We start from the raw sequence: 16,804 nt of genomic DNA, 5'->3' as shown, positions 1-16,804 counted from the left end.
CACTAATTGTGAGAAAACAGATATCTTTAGCAATTCGTCAGGAAAGGGGCTGCTTGTAACACTAGAGGGTTAATAAATTAGGATTCTTGGGCTGAGAACTTAGAAGAAAAACCTTTCACATTATTTTTAGGTAAATTTTCAGATATTGACTGCCATACTTTACAACCTTCATTATCAGAGCTCATTAATTAAACCTTTTTTTATTTATCCACTGTATCCTGGTATCTCCGAGTACAAACTGAGGTCATGCCTCTCCTCTGGTAGTGCCAGTTTCCCATGACAGAGACAGTGTCTGACCCAGAGGTCACATATCTCTGTCTCCTAAAGGTTATACTCAGTTCACATCTACTGCTTATCAAGGATAGTCAAAACACTAGCCTCTCCTCTGGTGGTGCCAGTTTCCCATAACAGAGACAGTGTCTGACTCAGAGGTCACATATCTCTGTCTCCTAAGGGTTAAACTCAGTTCACACCTACTGTTTGTTAAGGACAATCAAGACACTACCCTCAGTTTACAGGGAGATGCTCTGGCCTTGTAATAAAACAGTCAGTTGTAAATAGCTAACATGATGGAGATTTCCCAGGCATCCGAGAAAGTAATCCCTGTGAAGATTGATCTGTAGTCTGCTGAGAAAGTTGTTGGTAGTTTACTTAGGTTTACAGCTTTATGTGTCCTTCTTCCTATATCCTAAACTTCTACCTTCTAATCTTTAGTGTCTATATTTCTATTTCTATATTTTTATTCTTGTTTTCAGACCCTTCCCATAGAGAAACCCTACCTCAAAAAACAAAACAAAACAAGACACAAAAACAAAAGAGTTAGAAAAGTGCTCATGAAACACCACGAACCAACTAGATTGCACTTAATAGCAATCAAAGGTGAAATAAAAAAGGCAAAAAATTACTTTGATGAAATCCAACCTGCTTCCATTGTCAAAGATGTACAGCCAGAAGAACTAGAAGGAACATGTGCCCATCTATCAAATTAAAAAAAGCTAGACTCTCATATGATCATAAAAGATGAAAATCTTATGAGGAAAATCTTGACAAAATGCAGCAGGAACTCGTGCTATTCTCCATGACTTTCAGAGTTCACAGAGTTCATTCTGCCTTCTAAGTGATGGGATGATGATTGTAAAGGTGTTTGCTTCCTTTTCTTCTGTATTTAGTTTAATTTTAAATTTGTTCAACTGTTTCTCTCTGTGTGTGTGTTTGTGTGTGTGTGAGAGAGAGAGAGACAGACAGACAGACAGACAGAGAAAGAGACAGAGAGACAGAGAGGGGTTAGTATAAAGTTATAATCCAGACACTTTCTAGGTCATATGTCAAAAGTTTTCATTATGAAAACAAAAGTCAATAAGCATCTGTGAACTTTTTATTTGTTTGTTTATTGGTTTGTTTGTCTGTTCATTCATTCATCTGTTCACATATTTGCTCTATTTATTTACAGTGGAAGAGTTCAGTTAGGATTAGGAATCAGTACAGAACAATCCATCAGAATGCTAGGTAAGAAGTTATCCTGGAGAAAGGGTAAGACGTCATGACCTTCCCCATAGAGAGGGAGCATTCTGAGGGGAACAGGTCAGGAAGGCAAGAGTAAGATAAGAAACCTTAATTTCAAGTGCTGCCTGCTTCCCACAAGTCCTTTCCCCAAAGTCAGGCATTTAGATAAGAAAGGGTCTCCATTCACTCCCTCTTGAGGAATTTCAGGCCTTGACTTTAACATTTGACTGGGGCCTATTGGCAAGGTCATTGCTAGCTACACTCCTCCTCCAGGGACCTGAAGCCACACCCAGGTTCACTTCTGCTGGCAGCCATTGGAATTCATTCTCAGATACTGCAGCCCCTTCAGGACACAGACCATTTCTTTTAGAAATCCCTTCCCCACCACTCACATATGTCAGATACATAAATTCTCACCAGCAGAAGCTTGAAAGCAGCTTCTAAAAATTTTTTTTATTTTTTTTTTTCTCGAGACAGTGTTTCTTTGTGTAGTATTCCTAGCTGTCTGGCCATGAACACACAGAGATCTGCCTGCCTTCTTTGTGGAGTTTTGGGGTTATATCCCTGTGCCTCCAACAACCAGTTCATTTATTTTTTTTAATGCCAGGTTATTTAGTTTAATTTTAGTTAAAATTTTGAAATTGTATGCTTCCTTTGAAAACCGAATCCATTGATTTACATTAGCAAGAGACTTGCTGTTGATTTTGGCATAAATTTCCAGCCAATCTCGGGTAGGTCTGTTTTTAGATTGGAAGTCAGTTTTGGACCGTGGTGCTGAATCCCTTCCGCTCACCCAGCCCCGGCATTCAGACCACACCAGCCAATCAGAACCTTCAGCAGACCTGCCAGTCAGATGGGAGGGTCCTAACGGTAGCCAGACTTCCGATCCACTTCCGCTGCTTGGGGTATCTTGTGGGGGCAGATAGCGTGTCAGCTTGGCAGCTACACCATGGTGAGTGAGGGGTTGCTCTACAAGGATGGGAGGAGTGGCTGGGCTTGGTGAGCGAGGGGCTGCTGTCCCCAAAGTATGTGGAGTGGCGCTGAGACTTGCGGCCGGTGTGGTGGCCGGGTGGGAGCCAGCGGACAGACAAAGTGTTTAGCATTTTCTGCTTCAGTACTCCTAAACTTAGAGCTCTCTGTTGGCAGCCTCTGAATCCCTTCACTGCCTGGGCTGTGTATGCACAGAGCAGAGTGTTGGGAGCCGCAGATGGTGGTGTCTGTCGTGCATATATTGTCGCGTGTGGAGAGATACAAGCACATTCGCCAAACGCGGAGACTCATGGTCTCTCCTGGGTCTTCAGAAGTTCTGCACTTTTAGCATTTAGGTTTGGGATCCGTCTGTAGTTAATTTTGTGTGGCTTGTATATGGTTTCTCCTGTGTAGAGCAATGCTCCGCTACTAAACTGTGATGTAAACGAGTATAGTTGATAAAAATTAATAGTATAAGGATTTACCAGTACTTAGGAGACATTAAGTCACACAAAGCAGAATTAAAATGAGGGAGGGCTGCATCCCAAATATCCAAAGATGAGTAGCATGCACACCATGCCTGTTAGAAATTAATATGATGAGATGCAAATGTTTGTTTAGCAGGATTAATCAGCAATTAAGGTACATTCCTATAACAAATGAGACAACCATGATTTACAACCAGCCAGAAGACCCACTTCCCCATCAAAGGCCTCTGACCTGCTGCTCAGGGCCCGTTAAGGTGTCACAACCTTGTGTGCCAGGAGAGTATAATAATTCTAGAACAGTTGGTTTTTTCAGCTCTTAGGAAATGAGATGTGACTCAGTGTCCCCTGTGCTGATTGAGGTGGACTTGAATCCTGTCTGCAGCCCCACAGGGCATTGCCCTTGCTATTCTCCTGGCTGACCACCATAAATTCTTGGATTACATGTATGCTGCACCGCCGAGCTCTAAAAGTACCAGTTTGAGTCATACAGTGGGACTATCCATTGCAGTAACAATAAAAGGATTTGCATGTGGAACATGGCTTCTCCCTTCAGACCAGAAAAGTAGGAACCATGTACTGTGTACATTGGAGGTGGTAAACACACTGGAGAATCGCTAGATCTTAGTCTGAAGTTTAAGGCCATGAGCTGCAGGGGTCTCCTTTACAAAGAACGACCTAATGGGGTACAGTGATTGACTTTCTGTGTAATTTCCCATCATACATTAATTCCTTCCTTGTGAATGAAGACAGACACTGGTGGGTGTATGGTTTAGGGAGGAGAGCTTGAACTCCTAAGTATTTAGTTTCCAATTAGTGAACTCTCCCATGCAGATGTGTTCAATCCTGGTTGACATAGTGAAGTCAGCTCAGACGTTTGAGACATAGACCATTGACTGTAACTCCAAGTGTCAGCTTACAGCACTCAGTAGCTAACGTTTTACATGGGACAAATTATTAATGGCATTCTCCCTACCAGTGAAGTGCCTACTCTGTTTCAAAGTCAGTATAACTGGGTGTTCTCTTATTTTTTATAATTTTAAGAAGTCAATTATTGGTTATCATTTTTTAGATTTCATTTTCTCTAATGGCATAAGTGCTAAAATCTCCTTGTTTCTATTTTCCAATGTTTCCCAGTTTTTGCATTTCATTCCATTTTTTAAGTGCTGTATTTGTCTATTTATTTATATCAGTTTAGAGCAATAATTCTCAACCTTGTGGGCCATGATTCCTTTTGGGGGACCAAATGAAACTATCACACCACTGGCTTAAGACCATCAGAAAGTAGAGATATTTATATGATAATTTATAACAGTAGCAAAAACATAGGTATGAAGTAGTAGTATAAATAATTTTATGGGTGGGGGGTGTCACTACATCATGAGTAACTGTATTAAAAGGTCACAGCACTAGGAAGTTTGAGAACAACTGGTTTAGATGAAAGTCTCCTGTAGCTCAGGCTTGCATCATACTATGTAACTGAGAATTGTTGTGAACACCTAATCCTGACTCTGCTACCTAGTGCTGGAAAGACAGTCCTGCAAATCCTACCAGGCTAGACCTTGACTGGTCTGTGTCATGGAGAAAGATCAGTGAGTGAGCAACTTCCAATTTCTGTAGATTTTATTGTGAATTTAAGAGTAAAGTGGGACCTGTGTAAGAAACGAGTTCACTGACCAACTCTAAAGCCAGTGTAGTCACAACAGACGAAGGATGGGCAAGAAGGAGAGTAAAATCTTTCCTGCTGTGATTGTAGTTGACATTAGCTGTGAGTAGTGAGGTGATCAATTTTAGATGTTCCATAAATGTCCCGTCTGGCCATTTCATGGGTCTACAGACCACACACAGGACCTGGTGTATTGGAGGAGGAACAGGAAGTGCTCTGGGAGAATGGGAGATTTTATTAAACTATAAATTTCCCAGATTAGGGTTTTGTCTGACTATAGCGTGTAAGGACAAAACTGGAGGATGTTTGCTGTCTGAGACATTTGATTGCTGCTCACCCAGTAGGGTAACTGCTAATGTCTTGAAGCCCAGCTTTGTGGTCCTAGAGGGACTCTGGTTTGGCAATTAGGAGCACCAGAGGTAGTTTACAGGTTCTTTCCAGGACTCTCTTATTCTGCTGTACAGAGCTGTAAGGAGAACCACAAGTCATACCTTGGTGAATGTAGAAGCAACTGTCCTCAGACCAGGAAGAACAGGTTGGCTGAGCTGTCAGAGCTGCATGGAGAGGGATGAACCATGAGCCAAACAGGTTCTATTGTTCTTTGTGGTCACCTGGGTAGTGGGCCTTGGTCTCTGATCTTTGTTGAGTGTGGGGGAGGCTCTGCCTTCCTGGCATGGGAGACTATGAGCTTGTAATATTGTTGCCTCACACTATGCAATGGAGAATTGCTTTAAAAACCTAATCCTGCCTCTGCTGCCCAGTGCTGGGTAGATAGTCCTTCAATTTCTTCAGGACTGGGCCTTGACTGGTCAGTGGGAAGGAAAAATAAACCAGCTAAGGAGTGACCTCCAGTCTCTCTGACTTTCACTGTATGATTATAGATGAAAAGGGTGAGTACATAGGTCAAGCTTGAAGCTGGTAGATTCACAGTGCAGGAAGGGAGAGACAGGAAAGTGGCTGAGAACTTTCCTACTTCAACTGTAGTTGAGATTAGCAATGTGAAAGTAGGTAATCAATTTTAGGTGCTCCATAAATGTCCTGATGGTCATTTCTTGCTCTCCACAGACCAGGCAATCAAGAATCTGGATAAAGAACCAAACTTATCATGAAACCAAATTTCTGTAGTTACAGTAGTTCCAGCAAAATAGATCTGAGTAAAATGTGGCCCTGCCTAACAGGACTGTTATTTTACTGGTTTTAAACATACAACCTGAGATAGAAGGTTTGAGAAATCTTTGATGTGCTCTAATATAAATCCCTTGTTTCTGAAGCACATGACCTTAAATCCTGTTTCTACTCTTCAAAATAACTTTTTGAGATTATAACTATATCGTATCTACATTCGCTTTCCTGTCCCCAACCTTACCATGACCCTATATTATCTTATAATTCATGGCCAATTTTTCTTTAACAACAATTGTGAATGTGACCTGTGTTTTTCTGCATGGCTTCCCAGGTATGAGGTGATGGGTTGGCTGCACTGCATATTGAGAGTGTAATGGAATGTGCATACAAAGGAACCTGTGCTTTGGATGAGGAACAGGGTATGCCCTAGGAAATTGGATGAATGTCTACTAAAATACAAACTTTCGGGACTAGGGCCCTGTCCATTGGACTGGAAGGGCTGAGCAGAAAGTTCTGTGATATCTGAGTAATTTGATCTCTAATCACACCCAGTAGGGGAGCTGATAATATTCTGAGGCCCTGCTGGGTGGCATTAGCCACTGAGGGACTCTGGGAAGGCTTAGCAATCTGTAATAATAGTGAGACGTAGCTTACAGGAGGTTCTTTCTAGGATTCTTCTTTGCTTCTGTTGTAGTAAGTTATAAGGAAGACCACAAGCTATGCCAGAGTGAGTGTAGGCTGTTCAGAGAAGGTCTGTTGAGCTGTCATTTCTTCTGGGATTTGGATGGACCATGAGCCAGGCTGTGGTTCTATTGCTCTATGTAATGACCTGGGCAGTGGTCCTTGTCCTCTGAGCTTTCCTGTGTCTGGATTTCCTGGGGAGAGGGAGACTCTGCAGCCCTGGCATGGTAGGATATTATGCTTGTAATATCACTGTCCAGTGTAGAAATAGAGACATGCTTTTGGTATGCAGTGGGAAGACAGATTTGAGAACTGATAATCTGGTTTCTAGAAGTTCTGAATATTGCAGCCTACTTTCAAGTTTGTCTTATAAATGTTTCAAATAGTTTAAAAGCTGGTAGACCTTCAGTGATGTTGATTTAGCAATGCAAGATTAAAATGTTTCTAACTTTCTGCTACCACCAGCTGCAATAGTGTGATTCAGTGATGTTGAGTTCCAGGGAACAAAGGGAGTTTCAGAGCTGCAGAGGTTTCTTAGGTGTGTATGGTGTTCGGCAGGGAGATAGAGCAGAATCTATATCTTGTGCTATAATCCATTTGACAGGAAGCAGAAATTATTCTATATTGTTTTGTGCTTGGGCATAAGTATGGCTTGGTTTACCTGAAAACAGAAGGAGGTATAAGGACTTGCAGGACCATAGCAGTAGATCATCTCTTTTTGCAGAAAAGGCTCTAGAGCATGGGGCCTCTCAGGAAGAAATACCAGTAGCTGGAACATCAGGAACAACAGTTTAAGGGTCACTTGGAGTTAATTTTGTGAAAATTGTGAAGTCTTTATTCAATTTCTATACACATAAAATCATAGATATCTGGATAACATTGGTCAAGATCACACGTTTCCTGACTAAGTTTCCTTTGGTCTTTTGATTAATAGCTGACTATATTTTTCTACCTTTGTTCTTGGCTTTTTCTCTCCATTCTCTTTATTCATTCCCAAATATCATACACATTCTTGATTGATCAGCTTTGTGGTAATTTTTTCCCCTGAGACAGGGTTTCTCTGTGGCTTTGGAGCCTGTTCTGGAACTCTCTCTGTAGACCAGGCTGCCTTCAAACTCACAGAGATCCTCCTGTCTCTGCCTCCTGAGTTTTGGGATTAAAGGTGTGTGCCACCACCACCCAGAAAGAAGTCATATTATGTCAGTCTGTGTACTATTTTTCATAATCCCATTGAGTACTCTTTATACATCCAATATGAATGTAGCTTTGTAATCAGCTTTCCTGTTATAAATTGTTGGGAATTATCATTTTACTGTAGTTATTTAAGGTGCAACTTTAACATACACATCATCTTAATTTTGATGCATCCTGTTTCCAAGGATTATTTATTTACTTCTTTATTTATTTAGGTTTTGTTGCTCTTGTTAATCTGTGAGAGACTTTTGGCTTATTGGATAAAAGGTATTATGAATGTTGGCAGGTAGCTCAGCACATATTAGTTTTGGAGGTGACCTAAGTTCAGATACCTACCATCAAGTTGTGAGGCTCATAACTCTACCATTTCAGATTGAGGGCATCTGAATCCCTCTTTTCTCTGTTGCTTGTATACATGTGGAAGAAATTCTCACTCTTGCACAAATTTATGCAAAAAATGGCAATAAACTTGTTTCCAAAAGTACTAGTGACTTATAAAGCAATAGAGCAAAACAAATTGCTTTAGGTGTGCACTGATTCTTTAAAAATCTGTTATCTTGCATTTTATTTTCAAATGTTTTCATTTCCTCACTCTGATTGCAGACTTACAGGCAATCATCAACCAGGGGGAGCAAAATGGTGTCTAAGTGATCCTAACAGACATACTTTTCTTTACTATAAGCTAATGAATTTTTCTTAAGTAGTCAAAACTATTTTTTATAAAGTTAAGGCACAAGAAGGTTTCAAGTGAATCTCTCCATTTCTGGTAGAACAGCCTTCCGCACCCCAGCCATTTTCTATTACTGGTAAAGGATAAAGAACTGAAGTGTATGGGATGAGTGCTGGTTAGTAATTTCTTAGAGTGTTATTTTGGTTAGAATCTTCTTTTTATTTAAAGGAGCATAATATGTCTTTGTCAGTGCTACTCGTCTGTATGGTTGATTTTATTCATTGTTATCTAAGTATATTGTTTATTTTCTGGAAAATAATGGTCTCACCAGTTTTGTATTCAGAAGATTTCTCATGTTATGAGTCCCTTGAGTTTTTGTTGGTTTAGGAAGTTTCTTTGGAGAGACAGTTTTCGTTTTATCTTCTTTGTATTAGATGTTTGCCTCTTTCCATTTCCTGGCATATCTATCTTTGTTTGTGTTTTTGCTGCTTAATTGATCGATATGATCAATACATTGCCTTTGGATCTTTAAAACCTTCTTGTATACTATTGTCTCTTTCTAGATAGCCTCTGCTATCTGCGTGACATAGCTTAGACTGATCTGAGAAAATACCAATTGAGAGTATGTCTAGATCAGAATACCTGATTAAGGTATTGATGCGGGAGAATTGTCTGTATTCTGTCAATCATGTTTTAATAAAACGCTGATTGGCCAGGCAGGCAGTATAGGCGGGAAAACCAGACAGGAAGTAGAGGTGATGCAATGAGAACAGGAGAATTCTGGGAAGCAGGGGTTCCTCTGCCACTCCTGCACAGATCACTGAAGAGGCAGCATGTAACCTGCCCAGCTGAAAAAGGTACTGAGCTGTGTGGCTAACATAGATAAGGATAATGGGGTAATATATGTTATAAGAGCTAATAAGTAGCCAGAGCTAAGGGCCAATCAGTTTATAACCTAATGTAGACTCCGTGTGATTTTCCTTGGGACTTGCTGGCTTGTTGGGGTACTGGGCGGGACAGAAACCCCAACAAGCCAGCCCCTCATACTACAAGGTATCTGAGAGAGATTTGTTGATTTTGATTAATATAGGAAGGCCCTTCCGCTGAGTTGGCAATATCTGAGCAAGCAGCCCTGGGATAGATAGGAGAGCTAGTTGAGCACAAGACAGTGACAAAGCAAGAGGGAAAGCCAGAAAACAATGGTTCGACATGTTTTGCCTTTAGTTATTGGCTTGAGTATCTATCCTACACTGTCATAAGGAGGAACTGTGAAATAGGGTTAACAACCAAATAAACATTCATTACCTGAGTTGCTTTTGATTGCATAATTTAATAAAAGCAACAGAGAAGAAAGTTGTAACAAAAATGGGACTCAAAGAGGCTTTTGTTGATGCAAAGGACCTGGGAATGTTGACTCTTAGAAGAATGCTTATGATATTAGAAAACTGGACAAAGAGCCTAATCATCTGTTCTTGTAGGACCTAGAAGATAGGAATGTTGCCAGTAATGGCAGAGAGTGGAGGTCAAGGTCATAGGATTTTACTGGGCAGTAGGCTCTTCAGGGTATCATCGAGCTGGCCCAGCCTAAGTTCCTTGAGAGACCAGGTTAAAGTCCATGGTTCCTGGGTCACTATATACCTCCCAGTTCCTGACAGACTGTTGCATTCCCTCAGGTAGTGAAGCATTCAGGCTGATTTCTGCTTCTTTGTATGATCCCTTAGTAGTCAAGGAATCATGAATGCTTAAAAGGACAACCGAACTTAGATGTTAATCATGTGTGTGTTTTATAGCTTGCAAACTTCATTATATCCTTGTATAGACATAGGGAGCTTGGTCATTTCCCCACTGCCCAGACTCATAATAATTATACAGAATTTTTATTAATTATAAGACTGCATACCCAATAGCTTAGGCTTCATATTAAGTAACTTTTACATCATAAATTAACCCATTTTTTAAATCTGTGTATCACCACATGGCTGTGACCTACTGGTAAGGTTCCATCCAGCATCTGTCTCCTTCAGTGGCTACATGGCATCTCCCTGATTCTGCCTTCTTTTCTCCTCTATCTCCATTTGGCATCCCCACCTTGTTCTATTCTGTGCTGCGATAGGCCCAAAGCAGTTTCCTTATTAACCAATGGGAATAAAACATATTCACAGCATACAGAGGGTAACTCTTACATATTAATTTAATCAATTTCTATTAATCTGTGTATTGCCATGTGGCTCTGTCTTACCAGATAAATTTCTCAGTGTCTGTCTTTGGTGAAGCTACATGACTTCTCTCTGACTCCGCTCTCTTCCTTCTAGCATTCAGTTTAGTTTTCCCCAGCTATGTAAGTTCTGTCCTATAGCTCTGTTATAGGCCCAAAGCAGTTTCTTTATTAACTAATGATAATCACAGCATACAGAAAGGAATTCCACAATTTGAGTTTCTGTAGCCTCAACCCATTTCCTGTTCTTTGTGCCTGCTGTGTTGTGGTTGAAACTAATCAGTCAGCTTTCTTCTTTTGCTGTCATTACTTTCCACCATCAGAAATTCTATCACTAAATCACACAAGATTCAGTAGAATTAACTGCTATTTAGTGCTAAGGTGGTTTGGTAGCCTACTGTTTTCATTTTTGTTTGTTATATTTTGAAGACAAGGTTTGCCTGTGTAGCCCTAGCTGTCCTGACAGTAGCTCTATATATGAGGCTGGCTTCAAATTCAGAAAACTTCTGACTCTTACTCCCAAGTGGTGGGATTAAAGGTGGGCTTTTTTGTTTTTATATTGTTGTATAGTGGTTTTGTTTCTATCAAGCATATGCTGTTGTACTGAGCTTCACCCATATCTTGAATTTTAAAATTTGACAGAGGGTATCATTATGTTTCCCAGGATGGCATGTACTCATGACATTAATGCTGCCTGTGCCTTCTGTGTTATTGGATTGTAGGTGCATAACCTTCTTCCTGCCTGTTTTGTTTGTTTTGAATTTTTATTTTAAAAAGAGTATTATCCCTGAATGCATGGATATGCACCATGTGAGTACCTGGTCCTTACATTGATCAAAAGATGGTATTAGAAACCTTGAACTTGGAATAATGGATAGTTATGATTCCCCCATGTAAGTCCTTGAGCCCACCTGTATGCAAGACTAGGAGGACTCTTTGCTGTTGAGCCATGTTTCCTGCTCTGTGTTGATTATTTGTAATCAGCATATTAATTTCTATTGTTTTCTTCTGTCCATTTGTAATTTTTTAAACACAGTGCCTTTTAGTAAAATATCATTTTTGTTGCAGTTTGAATTGGGCATCTTAGGTTTCTTGTAGATGAATAAAGAGTTGAAGTGAATGTGTAACTCTTTGTAGAAACTTCAGCAAAAGCGTATGAGTTATTTCTAGCTTTTATGTTTGTTTGATTGATTTTTTTCCATGTGAAACAGGTATTTAACATGTATTTCTGGCTTCCCTAGAAGTGATTGTATAGACTAGGCTGGTATTCAACTCAGAGGCAGATAGATATACATGTGTCTGTCTTCTGAGTACAAAGATTAGAGGAATGATTCAATGCATCCAACTTTTTCATTTTATTTTCTTTTTATAGTTAGGAATTAATCACTCATACAATTTCTCTTATCTGTACTCTGTTCTGTTTTCTGTTTATATATCTTTCATTGTTGGTTAGGAGGTATTTCTCTTACAAAGTGATATCCCAATCACAGGGTTCAGAAATGACAGAGTTGAACCTCCTATTCAGTTTGCTTCTAAAGTGACTTGGTGATTTAATTATGATGTCTTTGTCATGGAATAAGTATGGGGAGCACCAGAATTATATGACTATACTGTCAAAGAAGTATACATTTACAGTGTTGTCAAAATCATACTTTCTGTTGTACACCTGTATGGGATATTTTAGAATTCAGTGACCTATGATGACGTGCATGTCAACTTCACTTGGGAAGAATGGACTTTGCTGAATCCTTCCCAGAAGAATCTTTACAAAGATGTGATGGTAGAGACCTACAGAAACCTCACTACTATAGGTAAGACTGTATTACCTTTCATGTTTTATATAAGGGGACAACTATTCATTGGTTAATGATGCTCTTTTGTAATATGATTGAGAAAGAAGAATGGGGTAAATAAATCAGGCATGGTTGTAAGGTTTTCTTCAAATGGTAAATAATTTTTTTACAATTTTTAATATAAAACATGCAATTTCTGGCATTATATTTTAGGATACAGTTGGGAAGACCATAATATTGAAGAACATTGTCAAAATTCTAGAAGACATGACAGGTAATTTTCATGTATAAGCTGATACAAATGTACCTCTGAAGAATTTGTAATTAATCCTATATGTTTTAAACAAAAGCAACAGTGTAAATAATAAAGTGCATTGATGTATATTAAATTCTCACAAAATCATATACCTTAATTTCAGATAGGTGAACTACATTTGCAAGTCATTCTTTTAAGAAAGAAAACAATATCTTAATCTATATTACCATTTGAATCATAATACAATGAGAGCTATACTGTAAAGTTGTCAGTTCATTTATCTCATATTATTCATATTATAAAAGATAAACATGTTGATCTCTAAAACTATCTATTATACTAATAGTCCATAGAAAAGGTAGTTTAACCCCTATACTGTGGCTGTGTTAAGTTTAGTGAGGGGGCATTTAGAGTTATGAATCAAGGGGCAGTTGTTTTGGAGTGGCCTTAATCCATATACCACAAGTCTATGAGGACAGAAAGTCAAACTGGGTGAACTCAATGTGGAAACCTTATATTTGTTATTCTTCCTTTACTGGGTATATCATATATTACTCTGGATACAAGACACATGAGCATAGGACGTGAAAAGATATAACATACCTCTTTCTCTGAACAAATAGAAAATATGTAGCAGTCCCAATGTTGAGTATACTTGTTGAATTTGATGTAAAAGTATACAAGTAATGGGTTTTCTGGTCGCATTGTTAATATATCAACAAGCTCACATTTCAGAAAACCACAATGAGTACTAGGACTGTGTAAATACTTTCTGTTTGTCCTAGTTCACTTAGCAATTGTAGCATCACTCACAGTGTAGGAAACATTATGAATACAATAACAGTTGTAAAGTTCTGAATTTTTTCAGTTCTCTTCAAATACATGAATGTTCTCATACAGAAAAAAGATTCTGTAAATGTGAACCATGTATTAACGGCTGTTATCAGTTATCTTCAATGATGAAAAGCAAACCGTAATGAAGGGGAAAAACAAGATTGTAAACAGGGTGATAAAACCTTAACATATAATTCCTCTTTAAAATAGGACTAAATTGTAAAATTAATTTATTCAGATAAAAATACTCAATAATGTATTAAATGTAATAATGCTTTCACATGTACCATTATCATTGTAGGCATGAAAAAAGTCAAACTAGAAAGAATCATTCTGGATATACTCAATGTGTTAAAACCTTTGCATGTGACAGTCAACTTCACAGTCATGAAAAAACACATAATACATTAAAACCCTATGAAGGAAATGAGTTTGGTAATGCTTTTTCACATCATATTCATCTTCAAATGCATAAACGAATATGCACTGGAGAGAAACCCTATGATTGTAATCAGTGTGGTAAAGCCTTTGCATGTCAAAGTCATCTTCAAAGTCATAAAAGAACCCAAACTGGAGAGAAACCCTATGAATGTGATCAGTGTGGTAAAGCCTTTGCATTTCACAGTAGTCTTCAAAGTCATGAAAGAACCCATACTGGAGAGAAACCCTATGAATGTAATCAGTGTGGTAAAGCCTTTGCATATCACAGTAATCTACAACGTCATGAAAGAATCCATACTGGAGAGAAACCCTATGCATGTAATCAGTGTGGTAAAGCCTTTGCATGTCACAGTACTCTACAAATTCATGAAAGAACCCATAATGGGGAGAAACCCTATGCATGTAATCAGTGTGGCAAAGCCTTTGCATGTCACAGTCATCTTCAAAGTCATAAAAGAACTCATACTGGAGAGAAACCCTATGAATGTAATCAGTGTGGTAAAGCCTTTGCATGTCACAGTACTCTACAACGTCATGAAAGAATCCATACTGGAGAGAAACCCTATGCATGTAATCAGTGTGGTAAAGCCTTTGCATGTCACAGTACTCTACAAAGTCATGAAAGAACCCATACTGGAGAGAAACCCTATGCATGTAATCAGTGTGGTAAAGCCTTTGCATGTCACAGTACTCTACAAAGTCATGAAAGAACCCATACTGGAGAGAAACCCTATGAATGTAATCAGTGTGGTAAAGCCTTTGCACATCACAGTAATCTGCAAAGTCATGAAAGAACCCATACCGGAGAGAAACCCTATGAATGTAATCAGTGTGGTAAAGCCTTTGCATTTCAGTGGTCTCTCCAAACACATACAAGAACACATACTGGAGAGAAACCCTATGAATGTAATCAGTGTGGTAAAGCCTTTGCATGTCACAGTACTCTCCGAAAACATAAAAGAATCCATACTGGAGAGAAACCCTATGAATGTAATCAGTGTGCTAAAGCCTTTGCATGTCACAGTAGTCTTCGAAAACATAAAAGAATCCATACTGGAGAGAAACCCTATGCATGTAATCAGTGTGGTAAAGCCTTTGCATGTCACAGTACTCTACAAATTCATGAAAGAACCCATACTGGAGAGAAACCCTATGCATGTAATCAGTGTGGTAAAGCCTTTGCATTTCAGTGGTCTCTCCAAACACATACAAGAACACATGCTGGAGAGAAACCCTATGAATGTAATCAGTGTGGTAAAGCCTTTGCATATCACAGTAATCTACAACGTCATGAAAGAATCCATACTGGAGAGAAACCCTTTGCATGTAATCAGTGTGGTAAAGCCTTTGCATGTCACAGTACTCTACAAATTCATGAAAGAACCCATAATGGAGAGAAACCCTATGCATGTAATCAGTGTGGTAAAGCCTTTGCATATCACAGTTATCTTCAAATTCATGAAAGAACCCATAATGGAGAGAAACCCTATGCATGTAATCAGTGTGGTAAAGCCTTTGCATATCACAGTTATCTTCAAAGTCATGAAAGAACCCATACCGGAGAGAAACCCTATGAATGTAATCAGTGTGGTAAAGCCTTTGCATTTCAGTGGTCTCTCCAAATACATACAAGAACACATACTGGAGAGAAACCCTATGAATGTAATCAGTGTGGTAAAGCCTTTGTATGTCACAGTACTCTCCGAAAACATAAAAGAATCCATACTGGAGAGAAACCCTATGAATGTAATCAGTGTGGTAAAGCCTTTGCATGTCACAGTAATCTACAACGTCATGAAAGAACCCATACTGGAGAGAAACCCTAATAATGTAATCAGTGTGGTAAAGCCTTTACATGGCACAGTCATCTTCAAAGTTTGAAAGAACCCATACTGGAGAGAAACCCTATGAATGTAATCAGTGCGGTAAAGCCTTTGCACATGACAGTAATCATGCAAAGTCATGAAAGAACCCATACTAGAGAGAAACCCTATGAATGCAATTAGTGTGGAAAAGACTTTTCATTTCATGTTCCAATACTCCCCGAAAGCATGAAAGAAGCCATATTGGAGAGAAACTCTATGAACTGAATCTGTGTGGTAAAGCCTTCTCACAGCATGGTAATCTTCACCCTCATCAAAGAAGCCATACCGGAGAGAAATCTTATGAATGTAATCAGTGTGGTAAAGCCATCACACATCACTGTCATCTTCAAACTCATGAAAGAAGCCATACTGGAGAGAAACCCTATGAATGTAATCAGTGTGCTAAAACCTTTGCATGGCACAGTTATCTTCACAGGCATGAAAAAAACACACTGAAGAGAAACATTATGTATGTAATTAGTGTAGTAAAATCTTTGTTTATCATAGGCATCTTCAAAGATGAACTAACACATGCTGGAGAGATGCCCTATGAATGTAATCAGTGTGGTTAAGACTTTGCACTTTACAGTACTCTTCAAATGCATAAAAACATCACACAATGGAGATAAACTCTATGAACGTAATCAGTGTGGTAAAGCATTTACAGGTATGAATAATCTAAATCATGAGAAAAAATCATACTGCAGAGAAACCCTATAAATGTATTCAGGGTGATAAAGTTGTACTTTATAGGAGTAAAACTTTTGTGTGCAACCATCTGTTAAAATGTTTGCATATGACAATAGATATTGACTACATGAAAAAGATACTGAGGACTTCTTATTATAACGTATTTGGTAAGATCTTTAGCCAAAACACTTATAATCAGCTACACAATGATGTGGGATTCTCCTTTGTATGCTGTGAATGTATTTTGTTACCATTGTTTAATAAAGAAGCTGCTTTGTGCTAATGACAGGGCAGCAGAGAGGAAGGCAGGAATTCCAAGCAGAGATAGTGGAGAAGAGAAAGTGGAGTCAGACTCCATGTATCTGCTGATGAAGGAGGCAGATGCCCTTACTGGTAAATCACAAATTTTGTGGTAAA

At 38.9% G+C, this 16,804-nt stretch overlaps 1 protein-coding gene across 1 annotated transcript; it reads left to right on the top strand.

Annotated features, from left to right (window-relative positions):
• The first annotated feature begins 2,357 nt into the window (after nt 1-2,357).
• On the top strand, nt 2,358-16,423 carry LOC148117931 (uncharacterized). Its single transcript, XM_087901681.1, has 6 exons — nt 2,358-2,455; nt 12,193-12,319; nt 12,515-12,575; nt 13,693-14,966; nt 15,471-15,605; nt 16,365-16,423. The coding sequence occupies exons 1-6, from the start codon at nt 2,453-2,455 to the stop codon at nt 16,415-16,417; spliced, it is 1,653 nt and encodes a 550-aa protein (XP_087757807.1). The 5' UTR covers nt 2,358-2,452; the 3' UTR covers nt 16,418-16,423.
• Nucleotides 16,424-16,804: the final 381 nt, after the last annotated feature.

Source organism: Myodes glareolus, chromosome 25 (assembly GCF_982192425.1).
Source record: "Myodes glareolus chromosome 25, mMyoGla1.1, whole genome shotgun sequence".
NCBI lineage: Eukaryota > Metazoa > Chordata > Mammalia > Rodentia > Cricetidae > Myodes > Myodes glareolus.
Note: the sequence above shows the minus strand (reverse complement) of the source record. Positions and strands in the feature narration are given on the sequence as shown.

Coding starts and splice junctions, on each gene's coding strand:
- LOC148117931 (XM_087901681.1), top strand. Junction 12,320..12,514: donor CAGAAACCTCACTACTATAG/GTAAGACTGTAT, acceptor ATTATATTTTAG/GATACAGTTGGGAAGACCAT. Junction 14,967..15,470: donor ACAAATTCATGAAAGAACCC/ATACTGGAGAGA, acceptor ATACAAGAACAC/ATACTGGAGAGAAACCCTAT.